General features: G+C 44.0%; 2 protein-coding genes across 3 annotated transcripts; both read left to right on the top strand.

Moving 5' to 3' along the window:
- The first annotated feature begins 316 nt into the window (after window positions 1–316).
- On the top strand, window positions 317–12,706 carry LOC109735665 (probable histone acetyltransferase HAC-like 1). Of its 2 annotated transcripts, XM_020294877.4 has the most exons (16): window positions 317–1,249; window positions 1,641–1,746; window positions 1,840–2,116; window positions 2,502–3,002; window positions 3,447–5,236; window positions 5,731–6,027; window positions 6,120–6,398; window positions 7,300–7,428; window positions 7,511–7,711; window positions 7,866–8,008; window positions 8,090–8,402; window positions 8,531–8,670; window positions 10,713–10,791; window positions 10,862–11,251; window positions 11,640–11,857; window positions 11,976–12,706. In XM_020294877.4, exons 1-16 carry the CDS (start codon window positions 1,035–1,037, stop codon window positions 12,082–12,084), a joined length of 5,187 nt encoding a protein of 1,728 aa, XP_020150466.1. In that variant the 5' UTR covers window positions 317–1,034; the 3' UTR covers window positions 12,085–12,706. The 2 variants fall into 2 exon arrangements, with proteins under 2 accessions (XP_020150466.1, XP_073357168.1); XM_073501067.1 differs by having other exon boundaries at window positions 425–1,249; window positions 1,641–2,116.
- A 3,649-nt stretch (window positions 12,707–16,355) lies between these two features.
- On the top strand, window positions 16,356–19,236 carry LOC109735666 (uncharacterized). Its single transcript, XM_020294878.4, has 5 exons — window positions 16,356–16,910; window positions 17,070–17,345; window positions 17,436–17,504; window positions 18,016–18,208; window positions 18,503–19,236. The coding sequence occupies exons 1-5, from the start codon at window positions 16,539–16,541 to the stop codon at window positions 18,895–18,897; spliced, it is 1,305 nt and encodes a 434-aa protein (XP_020150467.1). The 5' UTR covers window positions 16,356–16,538; the 3' UTR covers window positions 18,898–19,236.
- The last annotated feature ends 2,901 nt before the right edge of the window (window positions 19,237–22,137 follow it).

The raw sequence follows: 22,137 nt of genomic DNA on the forward strand, positions 1-22,137 counted from the left end.
CCACACAACCAAAATCCACTTCACCCCCACCACCCCCACCGTCACTTCCCCAAACCGGACCTCCTGCAAAAAGACCCCCGTCTTTCCAGCCCAAATGCAAGAACCGGGAGCCCCCCTTCCCATTTCCCAATAGGGGCCTGTGTGTGGTCTCTCCCTCGCCAGCATCAGCATTGGCGCACGTGCGGCAAAAAAAAAAAAACCGCTCGAGCCGCTGCGCTGCCGCTGCAGCTGCTGACTGGACTGGGCCTGCCCTCCTCACTCGCGCCGCACGCACGCGCACCAGCAGCATATACCGGTGCGCCTTGCCGTTTTCGCCACACCACACCAGACCAGATCATCCGCCCTGCGCCGCCGCGGCCCGGGCCCACCCCGCAGCGACCGCCCTCCCTCCCCACGAGTCCGCGCAGATCCGCGATTGGTCGACGTCCCACTCCTCCCTCCCCTTCCCTTCCTCCTCCTCGAGCCCTCCCCCCGCGTCGACAATTCCCCGTCCCCCAAATCCCAAATCCCCAATCCCCCGCGCCGCCGCCCCGCTCGCCGTCGTACGGATTCCGCCCCCGCGGCCCCGGCCGGCCCCCAATCGCCGTTTGCCGTGGAGGCGGGGTCCCCTCGCGGCGTCGCTAGCCCTCCCCGCGATTCTAGGGTTTCGGGCGGGGTTGCCCCAATTCGCCGGCCCGGCCCCGTGCCTCGTTCCCGCGGGTGCTTCCGTCCGCCCCGCGCGGGTCCTGATCGCTCGCGGTCGCGCCTGCTCCTCGCTGCCGCTCTGTCCACTGCTGCTGTCTGGTATACAGTGCGCTCCGTATGCTGAAAAATTGGGCTGGGTTTTGTGCCTGATTCAGAGAGGGCTAGGTGGTTAAATTCTCGCTGACCGACCCTCCAGCAGGAAGAAATATTGCAGCTTTTGAAGGGTTTCCGCAGGCCGCGTGTGCCCGCCTCGGGAGGGGCTGCCGCTTCTTTCAGCTTGCTCGGCGCCACGCCACACAGCGCTGGAATGACGTCGCCCGCGCTTGTCTGAGGCGCGGTTGCCAGCGACAATGAATGTGGGGCAGGCGGCGCACCTGTCCGGGCAGATGTCCGGGCAGGGGGCGCAGATGAATCAGGTTGTTGGCGGTGGCAGCGGTGTCGTCGGCGCTGACGGCATGCCCCTGCCCCAGCACCAGCACCAGCAGATGCAGGATGGCGTGGGCCTTGTTGCCCCGGGGGTCGATCAACAGTTTGCGCTCATGCGCTCCAATATGCGTGACAAGATGTAAGCACTCCACACTGCAAACTTCTTTCAGTGCCTGCTCTAAGGAAAGGAAAAAAAAACTTCTTTCGGTGCTGGGTTATGTATATTTAGTAGGCGCTAGCGCGGGTGTTAATTAATTGTACTGCGTTAATGCGGCCTATCCTTATCAACGTTTATACGGCGAATATGTATTTCGTTCCCAAAATTATAAAGGTGATCACACTTTCTCACGCAACCAAAGTTTATGACTTTCCTTAATTCACAAGAGCCCGCATATAAATCTTGGCACTGGGGCGCAGTTGAATCACCTTCCCGACTAAAATTTTAGGTTCGCCGCCATGGCTGATGGTTCGAATCTGATAGAAAGTAATGGCATGTCTTTTAAGCCTGATACTTGTTCGTAAATTGGCAGATATGAGTATATAGGAAGGAAGCAGACATCTGCTGACTGGAGGCGGAGGCTGCCGGAACTCGCAAAGCGGCTAGAGGAAATCTTGTTTAGAAAATTCCCAAGCAGGGTATATTTCTCTATTTCCTTTTTCTTTTTTACTTCTTGTTTGGATCTAGCAAAATTTGATCTCACAGTTCCATCATTTTGGCTGTTTGAGCAGAATGAGTACTACAATATGATGAGGCAACCAGTGGAGCCACAATTGCAGTTTGCTATCAAGACCTTGAGTGCTCAGAACCAACTAAATCAACAAAACCAACAAATGTCAAGGCAGATGGCATCTTCCTCTGGTTATAGCACAATGATTCCAACACCTGGTATCACACAAGGTGCAAGTGGAAATTCTAGAATGTCTTATGGAACAGACAATATGGGTCTTTCCTCATCTGGTGCAGGCATGGTTCCTCAGAATGCCAACATGGGTACCTCGATGCCTGGTATGGATAGATTAACTTGGCTTCTGCTCATATCATTAGGGCTGTGTTGTACCTTAACTTGAAATTCCCTTGTAGCCATGCTGTAGGGTTTCTAGCCTAAGTATCCAATGCCCAGCAGTATATTCGGCAAAATTCAATCTATGTGGTAGAAAAACACCACATCTTTTGGGAGTCTTGCTTAATAGCTTGTATTTAAAAAGAACATCCACAAATAGCTTATATATCCATGACCCAATTGGGGCATTTCTTTCGAGGTCTCTGTTGTTTATAATTGGAAGATTATTTGTGAGAAGCTGAAGCATATGTGGTTGCCTGCCACTGTTTGTTCTCATTTTTTGCTGGTTCATTTTACATGGCTCTACTTATTTTTAATTGCTCCTTACAGGTACAATGTCTAACGGCTACCAGCATCTAACTACCAGTGCCCCACTAAATTCGACCACAAATAGTGTCCCATCTACGATGGGTCCAGTGGGTATTCAGCGACAAGTAACTCATATGATCCCAACTCCTGGATTCAGTAATCAACAAAATGTACCTACTAATTCTGACTATTCAAATGGAACTGGATATTTCAATGGTGAGTCAGCTATGACACCACATATGCAGCAGCAGAAGCAATTTCAAAGCAACCAGAGTAGCCATCAAATACAGCATATTGGGGGACACAGTAATTCTGGAATACATTCAAGCATGCTGGAGAATTCTTCTGCATTTGGTTTATCAGATGGACATGTGAATGGTGGAATGGGATTGCATGGGTCAAACACGCAAATTACAAATAGAAATGCAGCACCAGAAGGATATATGAACATGTCCTCTTTTGGAAGTTCGCCCAGACCTTTGCAGCAACAGTTCAATCAGCATCCAACACAGAGAATATCAAGTATGTGTGCTGACGTGTCCTATCTTTTATTGCCTTATCATCGTGGCTTGTGCCATAATCTTGAAGTCATGTTCATGAAGGGTGTATAACAAAAGCTAGTGATGGGTTTATTATTCGTTTGCAATATGTTCAATTTCTAATTATCCAAGTCATTTGTACAAACTAACTTTGTTAGAGCATTGTTGTTAGGGAACAGCTAAAAAGTAACACAAAGCCTTACTTTAGTTCCTTGCTATTGGAGTCACTGGCTTTATAATTAATGTGTTTGCTAGAGTCCTTGAACCTATGGAGGGTGAAAGTGTTATTGTTTCCACCGTAGTACCAATGATGTGAGTTTCCGTATTGACAGACACACGTGCACAGTCATGCATAGCGAAAATGCAAAATTCATATCGTACCCTCTTTACGATGACAAACTAAATTGTGCCCTTTTTTGTTGTGCAGCATCAGTTGACATGGGTGGTTCAGGAAGTTTCTACGGTACTGGTTCTTCTGCTTTAGCAACAGCAAATAATCAGAACATGGGTGCTGCAAACTTGCAGTCTAGATCAAGAATGAATTCCATGCTGCTTAGCAATCAGCTAAACATGCAATCCATTCAAGGGCAGCCACAGATAAAAACTGAGGTTTTGGATCAGTCAGAAAAACTCAATTTCCAGCCATCTCAGTTGTCTCATGAACAACTACTCCGACAGCAGCTTTCAATGCAGCAACATCAGGTGCAGCCAAGTTCCCAGTTTGTGCAAAACCAATATCATCTCAATCAACAGATACCAAATTCACAGCATCAGCAGGCTATGCTGAGGAGCAATTCCTTTAAACAGTCTCAACTGAATTCCAGCCATTCTATGCAAGTGTCAGAACAGGGAACTTTGCCACACACCGAACTAACATCTTCACAAGCTACTGAACCTCCTGCACTTCCAAATTTCCAGGGTCAATACCAGCAAAGAAGTGCTCACGATAACGTCAAAGGTGCGCAGGTCTTTGGACATCTTTCTGGATCCCAAAATTTCAGTGCTTCTGGTTCTCACGATTCTCAGCCATTGTTGCACCCTAATCAGCAGCTTGATGTTAGCTCGAGTGATGTCAGTTATGTTTTGAAAGGAACACAGACAGAGCAAATGCAGCAGCACCAATGGCGGCCTCAAACAATGGAAAAGGTTCCTATCAGTAGCAATTTATCTCTTGAAAAGCAAATGCAGGATGACTTTTGTCAGAGAGCAATGGCCCAGGACGGAGCACAGCAGCCATTTTCATCTGACTGGCGTGTTTCTGGTTGCACTGTGACCTCAGTTGACCCTGCACTGCCAAAGCTCCCCGCTGGAGGATTGGAACAGCCCACTGGAAATATCAATTACCTCCGTCAGATGAGGTGGTTACTGTTGCTGTTTCATGCAAAAGGATGTTCTTCTCCTCTTGGTAGTTGTAAATTACCTCGTTGTGTTCAGCTGCAGGATTTTGTGAAGCATTTGGACAACTGCCAAAGAAAAGATTGTCCACAGAAGAAGTGCAGTAAGTCAAGAATGTTAATTGAGCATTATAAGACTTGTGTTGATGAGCAGTGTCCTGTATGTAGTAATGTAAAGAAATTTTTGCGCCTCTCAGCTGAACATGCAAGTAAGCAAAAAGTCCCTGAGCCTAGAAAAGTTGCTCAACAGAATATGACTCAAAGAATCATGAATGGGGTAGACAGTGATATAATGGACATTGACCCAGTGTCTGTTGAATCCTTTGATGGTCAGCCATCTGTTCCAAAACGTTTGAAGATGCAGCCCGCGTCACCCAATGTTCCAGAGCATGAAATACTTAGAGCCTCCAATCCTCAGGTGAACCCAGGGTTTGTACTACAGGAATCACATCCCGAGCTGCTTGAGCAGAATAAAAAGACGGCATACATGAAAAGAGAGTTGGATGTAAAGGCTGACATGCGACCTCTGCAGAAGCCCGTAAAGATGGGTTATGGTGCTGATGGAAATGTGCCTACAGCGAGGCACAATGTCATTCCTGGTGTTTCAAATGAGATGAAGTCTCATGTCAAGCAAGAAATCTTGCCGGTTGACAAAGGGGCAAGTGAAAATGTTCATGAGGTTAAGAATGAAACAAATGATTCAACAGAGGCCACAGCACTGAAATCAGGAAAACCAAAAATAAAAGGTGTTTCATTGACCGAGTTGTTCACTCCAGAACAAATCAATGCACATATAGAGAGTCTAAGGCTGTGGGTGGGCCAGGTATGTCTTTTACTTAATAAACTGCTTTAACATTGGGTATTTTTTTTCCCGGAATTACCAGAACAGTTGTCAAGTAAATATGGAGATGAGTAGAAAGCCTTTAATTTTCATGAAATGTGTAATATGTGCTTTAATGTCCTCATTTACACACGGAAACATCAGAAAGCTTACTGTTTGTTTGTATTTCCAATGGGTGAAAAAATATTTCCCTCCTTCACTTCTGCACATAATGTCTAACTACTACGTAAGCTTGCACAAAAATTACTGCGCTGTCGCTTTACCAAACTTTAATTACTAGAAGTTGAACTATGTCGAACCAAAAGAAAAAAACCCTTATCTTCATGAGATAAATGTTGCATGTTCTTTTTTGTGTATGTGTGTTTTTGTGCAAGTACTCTTAATCTCATCATGCAGTTGTCATGATGAAAACTTGTACTGTAACCCTAATATGTGTTTTTAGAAGGAACAATTTTACATGTCTTGCCATTTGACAGAGCAAGGCTAAAGCTGAAAAGAATCAACTGCTGGTGTCTTCCGAAAATGAAAATTCATGCCAGCTCTGCAAAGTGGAAAAACTCACTTTTGAACCTCCACCCATATATTGCTCCCCTTGTGGTGCTCGGATAAAGCGAAATGCACCATACTATACTGTTGGTTCTGGTGACACCCGCCACTTTTTCTGTATTCCATGTTACAATGAGTCCCGTGGTGACACCATTGAGGTTGAAGGACAGAATTTTTTGAAGGCCCGATTTGAGAAGAAAAGAAATGATGAGGAAACTGAAGAATGGGTAAGTTCCATACCTCTGTTCTGGTGGTTGTATAACTACAATTTTGGTTATGCTTGATTTGTACTAATCTTTCTGAATGATGTGTTCCACAGTGGGTTCAGTGTGACAAATGTGAATGCTGGCAGCATCAGATATGTGCTCTGTTTAATGGCAGAAGAAATGATGGAGGACAAGCAGAGTATACTTGCCCGAATTGCTATAGTAATGAAGTGAAGTGTGGGCTGCGCATGCCTCTACCACAGAGTGCTGTTCTTGGAGCAAGTGATCTGCCAAGAACTGTTCTTAGCGATCATATAGAAGAGCGGCTTTTTAAACGGCTTAAGTGGGAGAGACAGAGTCGGGCGAATAATTCAAATTGTAGTGTTGATGAGGTTAGTGAAACTAAGTCTTGTTGGAAGTGCATGCGTACTTGAAGTATGTTATATGGGACCTCAACGTACTTTGGTAGTATATTACCTTATGTCACAAAAATATGCTACCTGAAAGTGTTATCTAAGTGCCTACCCACCATGTAAATCCTTAAAAAAATACCATGCAAATAATTGCAGCCTACTATAATGATTGCCCGGAAAAACAGAAAACAAAATGCCTGTTTAATTTTTTTTTCAGACCCCATTGCAACCTTTTCCATCAACCAGGATGAACTAGCAGTTTATTTAATTAATAGTTTTCCATCAACCTGGTATGTAATGAGGTGTGCCATTTTGGAGAATCGATTAATAGTATGAAATTGCCCATTAATTGCTCGGAAGCTTCAAGTATATATTAAAGGCTTACATGAAAAATATACTCCCTCCGTCCCATAATATAAGAGCGTTTTTTACACTAGTGTAGTGTCAAAAACGCTTTTATATTATGGGACGGAGGGAGTACCAAATTGTATTTATATTTAAAGTTTCAAATGCGGTCATATAGTGCAAACTTGTTGCTGATTGTTTACGACCCAATGAAAAGCACAGCAACAAAAAAATGGGCTACAAAATGATGGATGGCTTGAAAAATCAACTAGGATTGATCTTTTTGGCAGTTCAGAGACCCGAAGCGTATATGCGCTTTACTTAACTTTTTTACTTGAAGTATGTTCTATATCTTGATAATTTATGTGCTACTTTTTTGGACGATGGCTGGAAAAATCAACAAGGAAGTGGTTTAACTTCACTTCCTGTAATTTGGACTACACCAGATACCATTCATTTTGGCATCATTATGAACTATTTTGATAGAAATGTTCCCTCCATCACTTTTAAAGTCTAACTGTTCCATATTTGTTAGGTCGCCGGAGCAGAAGGTCTTGTGGTCAGAGTTGTTTCATCGGTGGATAAGAAGGTTGAAGTTAAACCACGCTTTTTGGAAATTTTTCAAGAAGATAATTACCCGACAGAGTTCCCTTACAAGTCCAAGGTAGGAAGTTGTACCTAAAGTATAAATTATGCTGACAACAGACTCTGATATCCATGATTCTGTTCCTGTGATTGTTTGGCAGGCTGTTCTTTTGTTCCAGAAAATAGAAGGCGTAGAAGTGTGCTTATTTGGAATGTATGTTCAAGAATTTGGTGCTGACTGCGCTTACCCGAACCAACGTCGAGTTTATTTGTCATACCTGGATTCTGTGAAATACTTCAGACCTGAGATTAAAGCAGCCACTGGAGAGGCCTTGCGTACATTCGTCTACCATGAAATTCTGGTAAGTTGCTGTATGCTGAATTTTAATCACAGTTGTGAATATTTTCTCTTGCCAGTCTGGTCAGAAAATTCCCGTATGAAACTATTAGATGTGATGCCTTCCTCTTTAAGCTAGCATTTTCCTACAATCTTACTCCAGTTATCTATGTGTACAGATAGGATATCTTGAATACTGCAAGCAGCGTGGATTCACAAGCTGTTATATATGGGCTTGCCCACCTTTGAAAGGTGAAGATTACATTTTATATTGCCATCCTGAGATTCAGAAGACTCCAAAATCTGACAAACTGCGGGAGTGGTAAGACCATTGATTGACACATATGTTACTCTGCTTACAATGAATTCCTGGTTGCATGATTTCTGATGTCTTCACACTCAGGTACTTAGCCATGCTTCGAAAAGCTACTAAGGAGGAGATTGTTGTTGAGCTTACAAATCTGTATGACCATTTCTTCATTACCATGGGAGAGTGCAAGGCTAAAGTTACCGCTTCTCGTTTGCCTTACTTTGATGGAGATTATTGGCCTGGAGCTGCGGAAGATATGATTAATCAACTGCGTCAAGAAGAAGATGACCGAAAGCTTCAGAAGAAGAGTAAGACAAAGAAAATTATTACAAAAAGAGCTCTTAAAGCTGCTGGCCACACTGATCTCAGTGGAAATGCTTCCAAGGACGCTATGCTGATGCAGAAGGTAAGCTTATGCTCTGGTAATTGTAATACTAGATCTCTCGGAGCCCCCTCTTTTGTGTTTGTGAAATTGTACTTGTTTGTTTCAGTTGGATGACATCTTTCTCATGAATTCGATTTTGATATATGCAGCTTGGGGAAACCATTTATCCAATGAAGGAAGATTTTATTATGGTTCATTTGCAGTATTCTTGTAGTCACTGTTGTATCCTTATGTCGTCTGGAAAACGCTGGGTCTGCCATCAATGCAGAAGTTTTTACATCTGTGACAAGTAAGTCAATTTCATAAACAATTTGACACCTGTGCTATAGAGGCCACATGTACTTATATACTATTCCCTCCGTTCCTAAATATAAGTCTTTTTTGATTCCAATAGACTACATACGAAGCAAAATGAGTGAATCCACACTCTAAAATACGTCTACTAAAAAGCACGGACACGGGGACGGAAAGACGGGGATACGCATACGGGGATACGGGATACGGCATTTTTCAAAAACAGCCATTCGGGGATACGTCGAGTATATATAAAATAAAATAAAAATATGCCATATAATATACAATTAAGACAGAAAATTAATGAGAAAGAGATCATAATAGAGGATATTGCCCCATTTGGTGTCTCTTTTATCAAGTGATGATTGATTGATCCTCATCCCCCCATGTCATGTTGTCATTGCAAGCTGCATCTATCTTGCAAAACACATCAAACACAGACAGTACAGAAGATTAGAAGACAAGACATAATTGGAAGACAATGCAAGCATGAGAAGCAGCAGCACCACCAGCATAAGCGGCAGCTCAAGCAAGCAGCAGCCAGCAAGCAACCTCCAGCAGCACAAGCAAATCTGAAGGATAAAAGAGGAAGAGGTTGAGGAAAGAGGAGAGGGGAGAGGCTGCTGGGTTACCTGCGAGGCTGGGGGTAGCACCAGCGGTCGCCGGTCGAATCCAGGCGCCGCCGGCGGCGGCGGCGACGAGTCAAGGCGGCGGCGGCTTCGATCCAGGAGGCTGGCGGCGCGGGGAGGCTGGGAGGGAGCACTTCGTCCTTGAGACGAGAGCGTGCGGGAGTTCCTCCAAATAGGTTAGGTATACTGGGTTGGTCCGAGGCTGTTTTGGGCCAGGCCGTGTCCCAAACGTATCCCGCACGTGTCCCAGCGTATCCCTATGTTTTTTTCTTTTTTCAAAATCGAAATTCGGGGGATACTGCAAAGTTCGTGTATCCCGGCGTATCCCGCCGTATCCCCGTATCCTGCCGTATCAGAACGGCAGTTCGGCACTTGCAGCCGTGTCCATGCTTTGTAGTACGTCTATATACATCCGTATGTAGTCCGTATTGAAATTTCTAAAGAGACTTATACTCCCTCCGTCCCAAAATAAGTGTCTCAACTTTGTACTAAAGTTAGTACAAAGTTGTACTAAGCTTGAGACAGAGGGAATATTTAGGAACGGAGGGAGTATATGTAATCACAGTTGAAATGAAAGCGATCTGTATGTACCAACAAGTTTTGCATTATTGCCCTTTCTCAGGGCCAGGTGCCTCAAATCAAGGCACTTGCATGGAAATTATATTTATTTTATAAAGCAGCAGTTTAAGTTGTAACATTTAACAAATATGTGCCTAAGGACGCTTTGTGTACACACACAAACTACTGTATCCCTACACATCTCGTTGTTGACGCCATGCATGATCCCTGTTCTTTCTGTTGCAACAAATTGTATCCATATCATCAAGATACCCAACAGACCAGGAAACGAGAAAACAAGGCAGATCTGCAAATCTGTTTCTCTTGGCACCCACAAAAACTTTCCACTGCCATTGGCTTCTACTCCTTGCCAATCCCCGGTGGCCATATCTCCTCCCCCCACCCTCCTTGATCCTATCAGGCCTCTCATGGAGAGGTGCCGTCTCATCAAACGTGTGGCTTAGGAGCAAAGGCTCAGCAGCGGTCATTGTGCAAGCCATGAAACCAGGACCCCGAAGGAGTCAATCTCTCCAGACCCAAGGTGACTTGCAATGAACCGGGGTGACTCTTGGGAACCCCAGATGACCGCTTAATCTTCCCCTGGAAAAGCAAGGGGGCCTGGTATCCACCCCAACCATGGCATCACCGGCCTAGCTCGGGGTGAGGTGACACCTTAATAACCCAGCTGACTGCCGAGATTGTTATGAAAATAACTACATGTGCTTGAAAATTGTGTATATAAGAGTTATCCTTGGCATGAATTGTTTGTAGTTACACAGCTTGCCATGTTAGACAAACCTTTTAGCCCTTTTAAAGTTCTCTTCGTGAATTTAGTATTTTCCTGTTGCAGGTGTTACAGTGCAGAACAACAGCTTGACGATAGGGAGAGGCATCCGAGTAATAGTAGAGACACACATAAGCTCCATCCAGTAAGTAAACAAGACTCATTTTTCTCTTTAGAGAAAGAGAAAGTTAGTAACATATAACTTGATGTCTTAGGTTGACATTGTTGGGGTGCCTGAAGAGACAAAGGATAGAGACGATATTCTGGAAAGTGAGTTTTTTGACACCAGGCAGGCATTTCTCAGTCTTTGTCAAGGGAACCATTACCAATATGACACCCTTCGCCGTGCTAAGCATTCGTCAATGATGGTGTTGTATCACCTACATAATCCCACTGCACCAGCGTTTGTCACTACATGCAATGTCTGTAGCCATGATATTGAAACTGGTCAAGGCTGGCGGTGTGAAATTTGTCCAGATTTTGACGTGTGCAATGGTTGTTACCAAAAAGGAGCAGTCAATCATCCTCACAAGTTGACAAACCATCCATCAGTTGCAGACCGTGATGCCCAAAACAAGGAAGCCCGGCAAATGCGTGTTCAACAGGTAAGCCCCTTCAGATGATTTCCACTAGTAAAATTGTTCCTAACCTGCGATTGTTGAAGTTGTGACTTTCTGTTTATTTTCATTAAAAAAACTTGACAGCAGTCTAGCTTAAATACCATTCTTTTTTATATTTACGAACGGAGGGAGCAATTGGCAGGCATTTAATCACTGTAATAATAAGCCAGAGCCTTACAAATTGGAAGACATAAATATTCTTCCAGCATTCTCATTTGTTCATTATAATATTGTGGAAACAGTCAACATGTGCATCTTTGCTTTTCGAGGCTGCAATATGTAAAGTAGTTATTGTGTATAAGTCATGTGCTCCACTACAATCCTTTTGTTAAATAGTTCCACCATTGATTTTCCTTTTACCATCATCCTGCAGCTAAGGAAAATGCTCGATCTTCTGGTACATGCCTCGACATGCCGCTCTGGCAGCTGCCAATATCCTAACTGCCGTAAAGTCAAGGGACTATTTCGGCATGGGATGCAGTGCAAGACGCGTGCTTCCGGAGGGTGTGCCCTGTGCAAGAAAATGTGGTACATGCTTCAGCTCCATGCCCGAGCTTGCAGAGATTCAGGATGCAGTGTACCGCGGTGCAGGTGTGTTGGCGCATCTCTCATTTGTCCCGCTAACCCCCCACCACCCCTGTGCTTATGCATACAGTATTTCAATCGTCTCTGGAGTAACATCTGACTGTTACCTCTGGTAACCATACAGGGATCTCAAAGAGCATCTTAGAAGGCTGCAACAGCAGTCCGATTCCCGGAGGAGGGCTGCTGTTAATGAGATGATGAGACAGAGAGCAGCAGAGGTTGCTACAACATGATTAGTTGCATCTGTACAGGTATACCGTCGTCGAAAGAAGATTAGGAAAGTGTGCAGGGTCTCAGTCCTCTCATCCCCCACACCAAGTCGAAACTTGGGATCGTTGAATTGGAGGATCCAGGTCGACTGATTGTCCTGGAAGATGGAAGAAGACGCTGGCCATTCTTCGCCGACGATTAACATAGGGGCTCGGAAGCCTGCCATTCTCCAAAGGAAGGGTGAAGGGCGCAGCGCACCACAGTAGGTGGTAACTGTTTGCGCCCTGCTGACTGCCGCTGATGTCGTCGATAGGAACCGGCCCGGCCCCTTGGGTGTGGTGATTCTTTCGTTTGACCTGTACTAGTTGGACTAATCTTGTTTTTGCTGCTTGCCTGCTCCGTCGTCGACCTTCATGTATAATAGGTCTCTGGATCCTCTATTGTTGAAAAACAATGGTTGTAGCTGCTGCTGTTTTGTTCCCCCCTCCGTTCTGGTTTCTTGTCGCCTCGGTCAGGAGGGGTATAGTAGGGAGAAAGAAGGTAGAGGGATGGGCACTGGACATGGTTCTGTTTATTTATGTCCCCCTCCCATTTTGTAGGACAAGTCTTTATTTTGAAAGTATAAAGGAAAGTAAATCCTGCGTCTTTCTTTGCCCCTCCTTTCTTGCAAGGTAATGCATGATCTTGATTTGTCCAGTCGGATCATCGTCACATTGGAAATTTTGAATGTGGGGATTCTTGTGCCATGACGAAAATTAGAGCTGTGCAGAAATCTGTACGGCGATTTGTCTGAAATTTTGCCATCCCAAGCATCCAAATTGGTCTTACAAATATTTGCAAATAGCGCCGTGCTTGCTTTCTTTTCCAGTGAAGTGTTGTGCTTGGTTAGCTATATGCAGTCATGTAGAGTGTAGCGTTTTGGTGCTCAACATGTAGCCCTTTATTTGAAATATTCAAAAGTTATAGTTCAAAGTTTAAAAAATTCTTAAACAAAATCCACATTGACATATGGATATACACTATATGTCTTTGATTTGCGAACCACACAAAAAGTGAAAATCGTTGGTTTTATATAGTGAATGTGGTCAAAATCGCCAATTTTTCTTTTTGTAGCTTGCGTGTCAATGTATTTTGCCATGAAAATATGTAGACACACGGAGTATACATCCGTATGATACTGTTGATTTGTTTCCAGAATTTTTGAATCAGTGAAACATTATTTTTGATTTTTTTCTAAAAAAAAAAGCTTCATGTAGCCTGAGCACGGAAACGCGTTTATGAGTTACAAAATAGGGCACTCAAAAGCAGTTTGAAGGTAACAAAAGAATTTTAAGAGCATTGGAAATTATGTTTCTCCAACAGATGACGTAAAATATGGCACCAAAATACTTCTTCTCCAACCGATGATGTACAATACTCCGAATATAAGTCTTTTTAGAGATTTATATATGAACTACATACGGATGTATATAGACATATTTTAGAGTGTAGATTCACTCCATCGCAAAAAAGGGTGTAGATTCACTCATCTTACTCCCCGTGTAGTCTATATTGAAATCTCTAAAAGGACATATATCTAGGAACAAAGGGAGTAGAAAATTCCAATTGCATATATATTACAACAAATAATATCAAATGAATCTAAAACAAATGTAACGTAAGTATTACAGACATCTATATACCAATATAGAAGGACCCAACGGGGCAAATTCAATTAATCTCGATCATCAAACCATGTTAATCCAACAATCTAGATTGGTTCAAATTCAATGGTGAACACGCAATATGTTTAGCGTGTAAATATCATACCAAATATCAATATATGTGCTTATCATGTAATTAACACGAAAGTGATATCCTAGCTAATATCAGTGTGCAATTAGTTTCTTCCTAATATCAACGTGCATTGCACGTACACATTTACTAGTAAAATCAAATTCATTAGTTCACAACATCAAATTATTATATACTTCATCGATCTAGAACATCAAATTCAACACAAATAGTTCATCACACATAACAACGAAGTTCATCACACATGACATGAAACATGAGATACAACTATTGGTCTTGTTGCCCATGCCATGCCCACCACTCCTCAACGGGATCTTTTGAAGATCTTCATGCTCATCGGAATCTCAAATGTCATGGACACCTCAGAAAACATCGGATTCGGTCTTCCCTTCTATGTGGTCGTACCAGTTACCCCATGAGTACATAGAAGGTATAACCCAATCAAAATCTTTCTAGTGCTCATTCACAGTGACCATGTTGTGCATGATCACGCAAGCTGTGATGATGTACACCCTTCGTTTCTTTTTAATTTGCATATAAGTTTTATCTAAAGTCAAAGTATCTGTAATTTGACCAAACTTATAGAAAAATGTATCAACATTCACAATACCAAATCAATATCATTAGATTCATTATGGAATTTAGTTTCATATAATGTAGATTTAGTATTCTAGATGATGATATTTTTTAATATAATTTGGTCAAACTTTATAAAGTTTGACCTGACACAGATTTTATACGCGGAGTAAAAAGGAACGGAGGGATTTGATCCCAAAAGCTAGCCGGTCCTCGCACAATAGCAAACTAGGTTTGCAAAATATGAAAAGCTCTCTCCACGTCTTTCCTAGCAGACCCTTGAGCATTATGAAAGTAGAGTTCTTTCTTACCTTGGGGGCCTGAAATTGGCTTCACAAAAGTAGCCCACTTCGGATATATCCCATCCGCAAGGTAGTAGCCCATGTTGTACGTGCGACCATTTGCTTGGAATTCCACCTATGGTGGTTCCCCATTGACTAACTTTGCAAAGAGAGGTGACCGCTGAAGCACATTGATGTCATTGCAAGATCCATGCATCCAAAAGTATGCATGCCAAATTCATGTCTCCTGATTCCCATGGCTTCATGAAGGATGGTGGCAACCTCCTTGTGTCATTTGAACTGTCCATGCCATGTTGTTGGGAAGTTATTGCACTTACAGTTCATGCAATCAATGGAACCAAGCATACCTGGAAACCTGCAGGGTTTGTTCATCCCCAAAAGCCTCGCCATGTCTTGAGCATTGGGGGATCTCATTGTTTGACGTAAAAAATTGAAGTGCTCTCTACCATTGCCAAGTTACCATCAATGAAATTTGCCGGAACACCATGTGCGATCATGCACGATGCGACAATCACCTTTTGGATAGTGTTATGTCCAAGATTTCCGGTGCAATTCCTCCTTTGCTCAAAGACCGATTATGTTGCTTCACACAGTTTGCAATATAAAAATAACAAATATGGAGACATCCTAAACCGGTGTCAAAAGTATCGCCCTGGCTACATCTGATTTGGAGCAGAATAGTTGCTCATCAGTCTATCGTGAGCATCTTGCCTATCCCTCCGAATCGACTCATGGACGAAAACAAACCATCATGCTTTGACCTCTTATTCTTGTGCATCATCAAGATCAAAGCAGTGTCCTCCTCTTCAGTCATGTCACATTCCTCTTCAGACGAGGAATCATCCCACAAAAGAGGATTCAAATGAACTCATCTACAATACACTAGTTTTTATTACAATCTACTCATTTGTCCAAAACAAAAAAGCGAGAAGGAAAATTTTGACCTTCTAGGCAATTCATTGAACACCTCGAGGATGAAACCATCTGGTTGCTCATCGGAGCCGAGGTGGTCACCGCATCGGGTGCAAATCGCATTGAGAGGGCCTCATAGACACCATCCGAAGCAGAAGTGGCTCGGCTCGGTTGTGGTGTTCGCGTGGTCAGCAACGACTGTCCGGCGACGGACCAAAATCGGCCCGAATCGGCGCAACGGGGGACCCTGAATAGGCGCGCCGGCGGGGCTGTCGCGGCCATCCGAAGCGGCGGGTCGGTGGACCGGCGACAGTGTCGTTGGCGGCCGAAATCGAGTCGCTGTCGGGGTGAGAGGCGGAGTGCGGAGGGAGGAAGTTTCACTTGGAGGTTTGGCACTTGCACCACACAACTTTTGGTTTTGCGGCAACTGCTTGCGTGCTATATACTTACAACACAAGGGGTTGAAGTTCAGGTCTGCCTCAAACTGAGACCACAAAAATATAGAGAGGCAACTATTGGAGTATTATTTTGGATCGAAATGTTTTAAAAACAGTTTTCTTGGCAGCTGCCCTGCTATTATATATAGGGTTGTGGCTAGATCTCGGTCGAACCAAACTTAAAATCTCAGTCAAATGACAGAACACATAAAAAAGAAAAAGGAAAAAATTAAAAGAAATTTTTACATGGATTTTCGTATAATATCTAACGACGGATTCAGTAATCCCGTTATATGTATCCATAGACTACGAATTCGAACCAGCTGAGTTTGTTGTATCTGAAAAGCTCTGACTAGGCACCGAACCGATCTGAACCGTCCATCCGTGATCAGACGACGGACGGTCAACCTGCGGCGCACGCTATTTATCCTGTTCCTCGCGCGCTCGTGACTCCTGATGGCGACGGCAGCGCGGCGCCTCGTCCCCTTCCACCTCCGGCCGGCCAGCGCGCGCCCGCTCGCCGCCGTTGCGGCGGCTCCCCACAGCCGCAAGCGCGATGCCGTCTCGTGCAAATCCACCGGCAAGACCAGGGCGAAGAACAAGGCCAAGGACACCACCATGTGGCGGCCGCAGCGGCGGGAGCTGGAGGAGCACCTCAAGCGGCGCACCCGCTCCGCCGGCGCCTTCGACCCCGGCCTCTACCGCCGCCACTCCCACTCCCACCACGTCCCTGTCTTGCTCGGGGAGGTCCTCGCCGCGTTCCGCCGCCCGCTCCCTCTCCGCTCCTTCGTCGACTGCACCCTCGGTGCCGCCGGCCACTCCCTCGCCGTCCGTAATCCCTTTCCTTTTGCATCTACCTTTCCTTTGTCGTGGGAACAAGCTATTCGTGTTCAGTAGAATTGAATGCCTCTACTCGTTGCGGCTTCAGTGTTGCGTGCTCATTTGTGCCCATAAGCTGTTTGATGGAATGCGTCTTGGGGGTGACAGATGATGGAGGCGCACCCGGAGATGGAGCTGCACGTTGGCATGGACGTCGACCCCTCTGCGCTGGAGATTGGCCAGCGCCACATCGAGGCTTTCCTTGCTAGTAGGGCAACTGAGGAAGGAGGAGAAGATGCTCTGCAAGGGACACTGCGCGCCTATACTCACGTCAAGAATTTCAAGTACATCAAGCATGTTCTTGGTGGCGTTGACGAGAGCCTGGCGGATGGCTCGTCTGGAGTTGACGGTATCCTCATCGACCTTGGCATGTCATCCATGCAGGTAAAAAATCAGTAAAATGTGATGAAACTGATGCTAAGACTGCTAATTTTCCCATTCGCTGACCCAAATTTTTGGGTCTGCTGTGCGTAGGTTAACAGGTCAGATAGGGGATTTAGTGTGCTCAATGATGGTCCACTTGACATGCGCATGGACCCTAAGGTCAGTGTTGATTTAGTCTTACTTACAGCCTTACTGGTTATTTCTTTATTCTACTTATCAGAATGCACCATCTATGGATGCAATATTCTTTTTGCTACTTACTACAATCACGCAGTGTTGCAAACTTGCATGACTAAAGATTAAAACAACTTATATCTAATATTAGTCTGTCTTACTAAAGGGATCAATTTATTGGCAGATAGCATGAGCTGCAATTATTTAGATGCACTCGTATTCATAATGCCAATCACAGAGTCTATCTAGGAATTTGTAAAAGACAGTTGCACTTAGTTCATTTCTGTTGTGTTTCATTTTGTCTGTATTTACATGCACGAGTTCCAACTATTGAACTTGCCATGTCCAAAATATCCATGACTATTTTTGTGTGTGTTACTTCATGTTTGAGTCAATCTTGGTGAATTAGTAATGTCCAAATGGTACAACTCCACCTTGATATATGTTTTGTGTTACAGTTGTGTACTGCTTCTAACCTATAGCTGAAACTAGACAGGCAACTTTAACAGCAGAAGATATCTTGAACTCTTGGCCTGAGCTTGAAGTTGGGCGCATCCTCCGTGATTATGGGGAGGAAAGCAATTGGCAATCCCTTCAGAGGCGAATTGTTAAAGAACGGAAAACAGGGGGTTTACACTCTACTGGCGAGCTTGTCAAACTTATCCAAAGAACGTGCACCATTTCAGGAGGTATGTATGAAGCTATGATTATGATAATACTTTGAGGTTTCCTTCTATGATTGTGATAACACCATGGAAGTTTATATATATATATATATATTTGTTTTGCTCAATAAACTTTTGTGGAATTTACAAGAAAATAACGATTTCTTATGGACCATTTGATTTATGCAAATTTCTGCTTACTACTTTGTAAATGTCCTTAAGTTTATATATAACTTCTCTACAAAAAAAATAAGATTGTTATTTTTTCAAGCCGGAGATAATTAAATAAGAATCTCACAACAAGTTTATTAAGTACAGGACGGCAAGGCTGGATTAAAACTGCAACAAGGGTATTCCAAGCCCTTAGGATTGCAGTTAATGATGAGCTCCAAACTTTAGAAGACGCACTTCATTCGTGTTTTGACTGCCTAGCACCAGATGGCCGTCTTGCTGTAATCTCATTCCACAGCTTAGAGGACAGAATTGTGAAGCAGACATTCCTGGAGCTTATTAGTGGGGATGAAGCAGACGATGACGACGAAGACTTGGCGTGCGCTGATATTGATAATGAAGACGAACCATGGTTCAAGCAGAGGGTGCAAGGGACTAACGGCACCGTCCTGACAAAAAGACCGATAACCCCTTCACAAGAGGAAGAGAAACTAAATCAAAGGTGTAGAAGTGCAAAGCTCAGAGTTATTCAGAAGGCCTAAAAGGAAAGGAATAACGCTGGATACAAATTTGTGAAGAGATTATCGAGGCGGCAAAACATGCGATCGTCAGTTTCTCGTCTGCTCACCAGTAAGCAAACACTTCGAAATCGCCTGAACTTAGCTGGGGGGGGGGGGGGGGGGGGTGAATAGGAGGTCTTTGCTCCCCCCAAAGATGGGAACATGGAAAGTAGAGGGTTAGGTTAGTCCAGAAGTAATAATCTCACCGTGTTTGTACTTTGTACCATTTTTCCAACTTCACTCGTGTATATTGTACTCTGTTTGCCACCTTCTCTTGCAAGATGCGACCAATTTTTATGCCATCTGCAATTCTGCATTCGACATCTGAATTCTTTCATGTTCCCAGCGACCTGGGTGCTTGTTGTGTTGCTTCGTTTCATATGAGAGTTCTGTACCACTCACAACTTGTAGCGCCCAAGATGCAATTTTATCCTAATCACGTGATGAATTCATGATCGGGGCACAATCGCATTTCAAGCGCATAGCAAGTTGGTACCAGAGCGAATTGTCAAGAGGGGCCCATAAACCCTCATCGTGTTAGGGACGCAAAATCAACAAACATAACACCGGTATGACGGAAACTAGGGTGGCATGAGTGGAACAAAACACCAGACAAAAGGCCGAGCCTTCCACCCATTACCAAGTATATATGTGTATTAATTAAAATAAGAGATATTATGATATCCCAAAATATCATGTCCCAACATGGAACAACCTGCAACTAGCAACGCTCTAAGAGGGGCTGAAGCGGTAACATAGCTAAACAATGGTTTGCTGGGATGGTGAAAAGGTTAGAGGCTGTTTCATGGCATAATGGTAGGCTTGATAAACAAGTGGTAGGTAGCGCGACATAGCGATAGCATCGAGACAACTAGCATAGCAGAGATAGTAGTGAGATCCAAGGTGACGGTCATCTTGCCTGAGATCCCGCTAGGAACAAGATCGAATCCATGAAGTAGACGAACCATTGTAGTCGAACAAATCCTCACAATCGCAACATAACCGGGACTATCGAGAAGAAGCACAACCGGAAAGAAGCAAACAACACGGTAAACCAACAAGCATAAACATGGCATGATGCACAATCAAGCAGGCATGGCAAAGTGCAACAAACAATACTACAAATTAAGTGGAACTCAATATGCAACGAGTTGCATATTGACGAAACACCACATTAATTTATTTAGTTAACTCTCGTTTATGTATCCAACAATATTAAATGTTGTTAAACATGGCAAGAGGCGAAGCATAATAAACTACCTATCTAGGCAAGTTTAAATGAGGCCGGAATAACAAACAACAATTCCGGAAAACCCTCATATGCATATTTTGAATTTAATGCAAACAACAATTTTAAACATTTTAAATATTGTTATCATGATGCGGATGACATGTACAAGTTTTATGCAAATTATGAAAATGTTGACATGAGCATGTTATAAAGCATTTGGTCACCATGGCGGAACGAAAGGGGTGCCACGGCAACGACAACGACAACGGGAATGGTGCCACAGCAACATTCCGGTGATACGACAACTCGACGAAATGTCGGTGCAAAAGAAAGTGTGGATGTACGGAACATGCAACAGATGGTGGGGTGATCCCGGTTACCGGGTTCCCACAGGTCGGCGGCATGGCAAACGAGGAGGAACGTGCAATGACAACTCGGACACGGTGCAAACACGAGCATCTCATACATAACATGCATTCGTCCAAGGGTGTCGCCTCGGTGGTATACCTACGAAGCATGCGTTTTCAGGGCGGATCAAGTTCGTTGAGGGAAGTAGTGGTTCACGAGCCGTAGTGGAAGTAGTCATTCTCGCGACGGTAGTGGAAATAGTGGTACACGTTCGGTTTCAGAGAGGTACTTGACGAATCCAACGTCTTCGGGGCGACGGTCGTTGTACACGGGTCGAGGTACTTGGCGTTCTTCGCGGTTCGGAGACGTGGTGGAGGTACTTGACGCATCACCGTGCAGTCGTATTCGGTGTCCTCGGGGCATCGGCTGTAGTCTGGGTGCTTGGCGTGCATCAATCTGTTGACCAACAAGGGGGCTAGGTACCCGCGTGTGCCACGGGACACTCACGCTGGTGGAAGTGCGTGGCTGGTCGGGCTGGAGCACCTTGGCGAGCCTGAAGTCGGCGATTTTCACCGTGCCGCCCCATCTACAAGGATGTTCTGCGGATTGACGTCGCAGTGGATCCCAACCCGTCCGAGTACTACAACTTTTCCAGAGTGTTAGGAATTGTGTGTCTCATAAGCGGCCAACCAACTCATTACATATGGCTTAAAATCGTAACCTGAGTGGTGGAATTTGCGTATAAACCACGTGGATAAACCACACACTCAGGCTTTGTTCGGTTACACCTTTTCACAAGGGGATTGGGGTGGATTGGAAGAGGTTTTGACTTGTAGAGAGTGTAATCCCTGTTAATCCTTGCCAAACCCCTCCATTTTCCCTGTCAACCGAACAGGCCCTCATGAATTTGGTGTAGCGCGTATTGCGGTCATCTAGAATGAATGGCTTGAGAAGAACCGATGCAATTTTCAGGGACGGTACATGGAAGGTTCAATATCTGGTGTATAGAACGGTTGAGGACCTCCTAAAGGAGGTTAAGCTTTGTGTGCCGGTGTATTTTATTTTTATATTCGGCTCTTTATTATTTTTGGGTTCTGGTGCATAAACTATACATTGTTCGATATACAGTACCTACACAAAAATACTTCCATACATGTTGATTCTGGTAAACTATTGAAAATGTACTAATTATTGTAAAAGTTTCCTAAAAATTGAGCAGACGAATTACTACCCAAGTATCAGAATATGGCTGCATTTCCTTGCCTAAGGGAAATCAAATAAGATTTCATCTGTAAATGTTTGTCGAGAAACCTGACTCAGCCTCTTATCCTATCACGTTTAAACTTTGTTTTGTTTATAACTCAAGTGAAAGGAAAGATACACTCTAAAAACATCATTCTTAGAACACATATCTTTATTCTTTATGGGAAGAAACACAAAAAAGCTATGGTCTAAGCATATGCAAATTAACCCGGTTAGTATTTTCAAAAGAACTGTAACTGATCAGAATTGTGTTTCTTTTACCTACTGTAGGAGTATTTTGTACAAGGATATGCTTTTACACGAACAATGCCATTATGTATTGTTCTCTCTTGACATTAACTTTCATTGCTTTGATAAGTGTTGTGTGGTGGAGTCTAAAC

Source organism: Aegilops tauschii, chromosome 6 (genome assembly GCF_002575655.3).
Source record: "Aegilops tauschii subsp. strangulata cultivar AL8/78 chromosome 6, Aet v6.0, whole genome shotgun sequence".
Classification (NCBI taxonomy): Eukaryota; Viridiplantae; Streptophyta; class Magnoliopsida; order Poales; family Poaceae; genus Aegilops; species Aegilops tauschii.

Coding starts and splice junctions, on each gene's coding strand:
- LOC109735665 (XM_073501067.1), top strand. CDS start 1,035: ATGAATGTGGGGCAGGCGGCGCACCTGTCCGGGCAGATGTCCGGGCAG. Junction 11,252..11,639: donor GGCAAATGCGTGTTCAACAG/GTAAGCCCCTTC, acceptor ATCATCCTGCAG/CTAAGGAAAATGCTCGATCT. Junction 11,858..11,975: donor TGCAGTGTACCGCGGTGCAG/GTGTGTTGGCGC, acceptor GTAACCATACAG/GGATCTCAAAGAGCATCTTA.
- LOC109735666 (XM_020294878.4), top strand. CDS start 16,539: ATGGCGACGGCAGCGCGGCGCCTCGTCCCCTTCCACCTCCGGCCGGCC. Junction 16,911..17,069: donor CCGCCGGCCACTCCCTCGCC/GTCCGTAATCCC, acceptor TGGGGGTGACAG/ATGATGGAGGCGCACCCGGA. Junction 18,209..18,502: donor AACGTGCACCATTTCAGGAG/GTATGTATGAAG, acceptor TATTAAGTACAG/GACGGCAAGGCTGGATTAAA.